This window comes from Dermacentor andersoni, chromosome 1 (assembly GCF_023375885.2).
Source record: "Dermacentor andersoni chromosome 1, qqDerAnde1_hic_scaffold, whole genome shotgun sequence".
Classification (NCBI taxonomy): Eukaryota; Metazoa; Arthropoda; class Arachnida; order Ixodida; family Ixodidae; genus Dermacentor; species Dermacentor andersoni.
Genome location: NC_092814.1, coordinates 359,854,984 through 359,862,763, shown reverse-complemented (window position 1 = coordinate 359,862,763; position 7,780 = coordinate 359,854,984). Strand labels below are relative to the sequence as shown.

Below are 7,780 nucleotides of genomic sequence, written 5' to 3'. Positions count from 1 at the left end.
ACATGTCTTACCTGGACACATAAAAGTATTGCATTTTCGTCTATGTTTGACAAAGGCACACATGCAGAAATATCACAATGACACCTCGAATACAAGGCAATAATTGGTAAGAAAAAAGCTGCAACAGTTGCAGTAGCAGCTTAAAGTATTCCTTAATATTTCAGGCTGTGTGATGACATGACTAGAAACCTCACCACAGATACTAAGAAAGGTTACTGTAAGGCACTGTTTCAAAAAAGAAAGTTTTCACAATACTATAAAGAAAAGTATGAGGAACATACAAAAAATAACCTAAAAATATGCTGATGATGATTATGACTAGAATGTGTAACAGCACCCAAGGTAAATGTTTCTTTCAATTGCTGGTGTTCCTATTTTCCACTTCTGCCTGATATATCATTGACTCCATTAGGTGCATCAGGTCTTGCGCTACATGTATTGGCAGTGCCCGCAGGCGCGCATCAGTTCTCAGCGCAAAATAAGCAATGTCATCCCTTTTGTTTGTGGTTTTATGCTCCCTTAGTTGCGCTAGATGCTCCGTACAGGCTTGCGCAACAGCCTCGTGGCTTGCACTCTGACCTGCATGGCTGTAGAGGAAGTATGTCATTTTGGATGCATCAGTACTCATGCTCCAGGCACATGCCATTTCTTGCACTTGGTGGCATCCGCAGCTTTGTTGCCTAAAATGGTAACAAAAATTTTTGTAGATTTATGTTCGGTAAACATCACACGTCTCTCACCTCGAACCTTCAGTTTGTCTGCGATTCTTTCATGTCCTCGGGCTGCAGGCAGTAAAGTGTAGTGTGTTAGGTTGTAAAAAAAAAAGCATTCTTGCAACCACTTCAAAGGGTTTCTTATTCGTAGAAAATTGAAAACATTGCTCACATACCGTTTTGCTGGTGGCGCCTCTACTGTTTCCACAGATGTTTGTTCTGTGGCATCTCTGCAAAATCAACCACTATTACAGCACAGCAGGCAGTGAAGCATAGCGTGTTATGTTGTACAAGAAGAATGATGTCATGCAAGAATTATTAAGCATTGCTGATTGTTGGAACTTTATGATCTATGCTCACATTAGCACTGATGGTATATGCGCTGGCTCCTCTCCTATGTCTTCGGTGTAATCTCTGCAAAAGAAACCACTATTACAGCAGAGCTGAAGCATAACCTCTAAAAAACCTGGTGCCTTTCTCAGCACTTCTGCGAATTCAGACAGCTAATAAACATGGAAATTGCATTTCATGCAGTAATCCACACAACATGATTGTGTTAACAGTATGTTAAATTTAAAGTTTTCTTTACGCAGAACTGCAGGTCTCCGTGTCTGCTTCCATGGCGACCGAGGAAACCCCTCGTTGGCCGCCATCTGTTACTTCTGCTCGGCTGCAATGACAGTGGAAAAGCAACCTTTTGCATATGACCTTGCTACATGTGGTCAGCTGCCTGCCAGTCATTCATGCCTACTCACCTCACATTATGCACATGCTGTAGTATAATAAGCGATGTGTATTTCTGTTCACCTCTTAAGAAAACAACATTGTCAATGTTTTCTGTTGTACTGCTCTTTCAGTTGCTCTAAATGGTGTTCTGTTTTACTACTTTTTGACTTGTACTTGGTTATAATTCCTTGCCATTTTTGCTTTTGTTTCGTTTCTCAATCTTCATATTGTTATTTTTATGCCCTTTTTCAGTCAACTTTATATTCCTTTTATGTATTTGCCTTGTGCTGCGTCTATTGCACCGTTGCTATGGTTTATTATTTCTGTACTGTATTTATATTGATATGTCCCTCTCGCCCATGCTCTTCAGGGCCTGTGAGGTATCATAAAGAAAAAAAATAGTATGAGATGTACCAGCATGCAAGCTATGTTGTGAAATGTTGTGAATTAGCACTTTTTGCCGTGATAACTACAATCTCGTAAAGTTGTGAAGGTTCCACTTACGGTTAGCTTTGCGTTACGGTCACCCATTGCAGGGCAGAAACTACACAGTTTACGCCTATCTTAAATATAGGATGCAATTTATACGTTACCTTGATCGAGTGTCCTCCATGCTGCACAGTACCCTGAATGAAGTTCACCATCGCAAACCTGATTATTGTGGCATGATCCAGCTTATTAAATTTATAGGTCTTGCACATCTTAATGCCATGACATGCAGGTGTCCAAGGGCCACCGTATTTTTTGGACAATTAAAAGTTTCTTTATGCAAGGTTTCGTCCCAACGTATTGTGCAATGACGAGGCTTATATAGCATAAAACCATGCACGATAACGAAACCAGTATAGGTGGGTTTTTATCCTGAGTACTATACGACGCAGCAGTAGTGCCAGGGAGGTCAACACCTTGTAAAAGTTATTGAGACATCAACGACGGTGACTCAGCAATGCTGCCAGCTGAAGTAGCTCTGACTAGTATAGCTGTGACAGAACAGATGCCTTCGATGGCGTCTTTCTCCAATAGCGTTCTCCAAGAAGCCCAATAAGCGTTCGTTTTGCACACTGTGGGGAGGAGTGTTGGGTGAACTTTCTTTGCTGCTAGAATTAGCAGCTCCTAAAAATTTTTACAGAAATTTTGTGAACTTAAGCATAGCATTTAGAGATTAGCGTACAAGCATGCATACCTAATCATGTTCCATCATGCCGACCAAGTTACAGTACAGTCTCATTCCGGTGTGACTTGTAGATTAATGTTTCCTTTGAAAATTGCTAAGAGTTGAACTTCAGACTGTACAGAGGTGCAACCTATAGTAATGAGTATATGGAAATAATGCTTTGTTTGCGATAACTAAGTTAATTTGAGGCTACAGAATTTTTATTGTCCATTGCCTGCCAGTGCAAACACCATTTGAATGTATGCTGAGCATGCATGTCTCCTGTGAAACTTTCCTTTGCCTGTGCGTTTGCAGGCATGAAATAAACTGTTTCATTGCGACAACAAAATAAACTTACACCACAGGTTCTGATGCCACCTCGGTTAATTCCAGCATGGCCTCGAAGTGGGGCCATTTGATGGTGGGGACATCAACCACTCCTGCACCTCTACGCTGCTTGTCGCGCACCTCCTGCTGCTTCCTCTTGAAAATGTCTTTTAAGTTTTTACATTTTTTCTCTGCAAAGGTTCCTGCAAAATAAATAAGCAATTATACGTTGACAGCAACATGAGACCACACGAAATAAAGTATGCTATAAAAAAGCCTCTTCTCTCCTTTTCTTCCTAGTGTGTTAGCCGCAATATTTATCTTTTTCGCAACGCTTACGTAAATCGCAAAAAACGTTCAAATATGTCTAGCCGTGCAGACTCGCAATTTTTTTTTATAACAGCGTACGAAAGGCCAGTGCAAACCACACGTTGCCACCACACTGTTTCCTTCACTCATGAACACACCCGCGAGGCTCCATCGTTCAAGCTAAGTTCCTTAAAGACGTGCAAGTAACAGAGGATATAAGCATAAAGCTGGCAGGAAGTGCGTGCGTACCCAAAATAAACAGGAAGCGATCATACAGTCAAGCATGGGGCCGCGATTTTGTAGCGTTGCTTTTCCCGATTAATAAGGCTCTGCGCCCGGGGAACAACGTCGATCTGACCACACACGGACATTTCATAAGCGGAAACACATTAGCATTGAAAAATGCCCCGCAACGCGCCTCTTCCATATTTCACATATAGTTGCACACCCGAAACCAAATTGCACTTTCGCTTGAGTACTTACGGGAGATGCCTAACATGTTTCCGATCTCGGTCCATGCGGCGTCCTTCTTGTTGCGGTCTTTGAATGATGGGTGCAGCTTGTTGTACAGGTACGGGTACTGCTTAACGGCCTCTATCAGCAACTCCGGCGAATACGCAGCAGCTTCCATGATGTCGTGGACTTTGTATTTGCCGCGACGCGGGAGGAAGCCGGATGTAGACACATGAAAGATCACTTCCGGTGCGCCGCTGATTGGTTTATCAGTTTTGCGACCACGGTCGCGCGACTGAAAAATCGCGCAGAAAGCGACTGGCCCAAAATGGTCGCTTTTCAAGAAAGGCGACCGTTTGCGACCATTTGCGACTGGTCGCTTTGCGACCAACTTGGTCGCGCGACCACTGTCAGTCGCCGGTGTGAATGAGCCCTTAAAGAATGGGACGACAGACCGCCTGCAGTTTGCCATGACGTCGAAATAAGAAGCACAAACAGCGACGTTTCTGTATTTTTCTGGTCAAAAGTTCAGTTCGCATGGTTGCGGCACCCATTACTTTTCTTGTTTTAATCCACTGTGCGCGCACAAATTAGCACGGCGTTTGCGACGTTTGAATTTCGCGCCTTTTCTCGCGCATCCCATTAGCTCCGGCCGGTGCACTGCGTTACTGCGCTAAAGAAAGTAGTTCATCAAAGAAGCGAAGCAAAAACTTTCATACACTTGCAAATCGCAACAATTATTCAGTAATAACATGAAATTATAAAATTTATTATCAAATGGTACAATTTATGATAATATAAGTGTGTATTTGTATGAGTGTACATGTATAATTGCGCGTTTGCGCTGTTGATGCTTGGCACATTCCGGCGAGTTCGTGCACGCCGTTTGCTTGAGAGCTTCCTGCGTTTTCTGCGTTCTTTGTGTGCTTCGCTGTGACATCTTTGGAATATTCCTGCGTGTTGCTCGCTTTTTATGGATTTGTTGCCTCGAAGATCGCCATGATCGCCTCCGACTCAGCGACATCAAGGGTGAGTGAGTGTTTCGATTTTCCCTTGTTCGTCCATTGCGACGCGGTGAACGGAAGTGCTAAAATGATTTCAGCGCTTGCGCGTGTCTTCCGCGCGCCTCTTTTCTAGTTTTCATTCCTAGTACTATCCTTCCGTTGCGAGAATTGGTTGTACAGCACTAGATTTGTGGTATATAACATAGAGCTTTGTCCTGGTTTAACTTTACACTCCGCTCCGTGACGTAAGGCAGCTATGTGGTGCCAGCTAAAACAGGGTATGTTGTACGCCATGATTTCTGACACGGTGTTCGAGCACCGATTGAGTTAGCCTTATTAATGAGTGCAAAACAATGCGACGTGAAACCATCCGATCTGTACTGTAATCGGAAGATATTTCGTTTGCGCCACGCTAGTACAAGGCGTGGGACCGAGCTTGTAGCAAGCGGGGGGCGGTGGGATCGGCGAAAGTGCATTCTGTTGCGCTGTTCCCTACAGGAACGAGTGACTCCGCGGTGCTTCAAGGCCACTATCTGACACGCCGTGCGGCCGATGTTCGCGCGATCGGAAAACACAGGAGGCTGTCGCGCAATAATAATAAAGAATTTCAAGGGAGTACATGCGATTCTATGCGATACGTGAGATACAACAGGGGGGATAGCACAGAGTGCTGCGAAATCATCGAGTTATACGCCTTGCCTACCGCGTGTTTTTTTTTTTTCCACCAGTTCGCGCGCATTCAGCTTTCTTTTTTCATCTTCGTTCGACGCCATCGAGTGCTCCGCCCAAACGGCTTCGCGTAGGCGCTCTTAGCATTCACGGAAAGGCAGATTTCATGGCACTCCAGGTCCTACAACATTCAAAATAATGTAATTTCGTGAAATTGCAGCTTTTCGCACTTCAGTAACTGATAAATTTAACAAAGTTTTAAAATAAGTAAAAGAACGAGATGCCTGGCATATCTACCTTGTCGTCCCACTGTGTGTCGAGGCGGCATGTATACGTTATCGGCAACATAAACATCAATAATTAGCATTGTTTCTTGTGACCATAGAAGTAGCTAGTTATGTCGAAAAGCTATTTTTGCTTTGAATCCGAGCACTATAGAGTGAAGAGATTGAAAGGGGAGCGCATCGTTGTGAACTAAATGACGACGCTTTGCCACAAGCTTGGAATAATGCATTGTCGAAAGAGCAGTTCTGTGAAATTCTTTCTTTGAGAGTAAGCAAAACTTCAGTAGCATCAGGTAGATGGGGAGTAAAGGAATGTAACACTGTGGTTTTAAATGAAGGAGCTACCTTTAATATGTGGCCATAACAGTTCAGTAGATGCGTGGAAATATTTTTTTAAAATAAGTAGAATGTGAAATAAATTATTTGACAAGCTCACACTGCCATTGGCAAGAGCGGCCACACTTTAGTGTATTCAATGACTAGTCATTTGTATCCGTCCATTTATGTCAGCCTAATGGTCCATGTAGCTCTTTTGATTGTCGCTTTCGCTGCATCGTGGCGTCACATTTTAATACTGACGTCTTTTTTCAGATTCAAAATGAGCTGAGAGACACCCAAGCTGGAATGCTAAAGGTGAATTCTTTGGCCATCCATTCTGTAGCGTCACCATGATCAAATACAGTGATGCCGTGAAAATGTATTGCAGGAACCAGAAAAAACAACATTGCTGATGCAACTGCAAGGAATTTGCTCCAGTGATCAATTGGTGCAGAGTGCCTTCATTAGGAGACATGGTGCCTTTAAGCACTCAGCTGAAAGACTGCAACTGCACCGGGACTCGGAGTGCATTTCAGTGTCACTTGTGAACATATTAAAGATAGAATGTGCCTTCTTCAGGGTATATGCCTGATATGAGAGGGGCGTTCAGAAACTTAATGTGGACATTAGTGGTCTACATGAGTGCACATCTTTCTAGTTTTACCAGAACGAAGGTATCATGACCTATGTCATACAGCAGTGCACTGCTAGAGGTATCAAACCAGAACAGCAGCACCCTTTGAGAAAGTTGGCTGAAGAACGAGCAGTGATCGGGGCTTTCTGCATTTCAAGGGCCAAATTCCAAAACGATTGATGCCGAGCTCGACGGTGTGAAGTGCGAGTCACCACATACTGTAGCCAGCATGGCATGAATCTCCTTGGCATTATGTCTCGTTAGGATACAGAAATTACATCACTGCTCATAAGGAAATTGGAAATTGGGAGGTTGAGGGGAAGTGGCAGGGCTCCCCTCTGGAGCATCCAGTGCATGCCCATTGCTATACTGATAATCCTACCTTAATGAGAACCAGTGTTGCATGTTAACCTATTACCCAGCCAAGTGCATTCCTTGTTTTGTATTAAGGGGACACTAATGACACCCTAAATGAATTTAAAACAAAGCATCGTTTTAAATATCTACGTCTGTAAATTTCTTGGTAGTTGCTTGATTATTAGAGAAAATAAAGCTCAAAGTTCAATTTTCTGAGTATCGCTCCAAAAGCTTCGTGCTGACATGTCATTGTCACATCGTGGATTTCAAGCATATTTCCAAACATGGGTTGTATTGGTTCAGTAAAAGTTCCTGACGGTTTTTATTTTGAGTTTGGAATACGATGAAGAACATTTTTATTTGTAAAAAAAATTACTGCACCTGAACAGACATCAAAATCCATGACGTCACAACAAGCGGGTGTGGTAACTTAAAGGCAGCACTGCCACCAATCTTTCCTCTTGCTGCTTTACAGTTTACTCAGCCTCTTGTCACGGTACGAGTGGATCTCTTGAATTGTAGGAAGGTCATTTACAGATACATCTAAAATAATTTTTCTCTTTAGTGCTTTCATGCCATAGTTGCTTAGGGTTGTTGGCACAGCGCCGCTAAGCGCGAGGTCACAGGATCAAACAACCGCATTTTGATGGAGGTGAAATACAAAACTGTCCATGTACCTTGCAGCCTGATTTGGTAAAAATTAATCCAGAGTTCCCCACTATGGCGTGCCTAAACATCAGATTGTCGTTTTGTAACTTAAAATGCCAGAATTTAATTAATTTTACTTTAGTGCTCCTTTAAGCTGTAGAATTCATGATCTCTGCAAAAACTCA

The 7,780-nt window shown here is 43.0% G+C and overlaps 1 protein-coding gene across 1 annotated transcript; it reads right to left on the bottom strand.

Moving 5' to 3' along the window:
- Positions 1 to 216: 216 nt before the first annotated feature.
- On the bottom strand, positions 217 to 4,112 carry LOC126516609 (uncharacterized). The gene is made up of 4 exons (XM_072289492.1): positions 3,712 to 4,112; positions 2,951 to 3,131; positions 2,033 to 2,065; positions 217 to 680 (listed from the first exon to the last, which is right to left on the bottom strand). The coding sequence occupies exons 1-4, from the start codon at positions 3,857 to 3,859 to the stop codon at positions 356 to 358; spliced, it is 687 nt and encodes a 228-aa protein (XP_072145593.1). The 5' UTR covers positions 3,860 to 4,112; the 3' UTR covers positions 217 to 355.
- Between the last annotated feature and the right edge of the window lie 3,668 nt (positions 4,113 to 7,780).

What these genes read in the sequence shown, in the direction of transcription:
- LOC126516609 (XM_072289492.1), bottom strand. Translation starts at nt 3,859, where the DNA reads ATGGAAGCTGCTGCGTATTCGCCGGAGTTGCTGATAGAGGCCGTTAAG. An exon ending in AAACATGTTAGGCATCTCCC is followed by an intron (nt 3,132 to 3,711) that starts GTAAGTACTCAA and finishes AATTGCTTATTT; the next exon opens with ATTTTGCAGGAACCTTTGCA. An exon ending in ATGGAGGACACTCGATCAAG is followed by an intron (nt 681 to 2,032) that starts GTAACGTATAAA and finishes TTACCATTTTAG; the next exon opens with GCAACAAAGCTGCGGATGCC.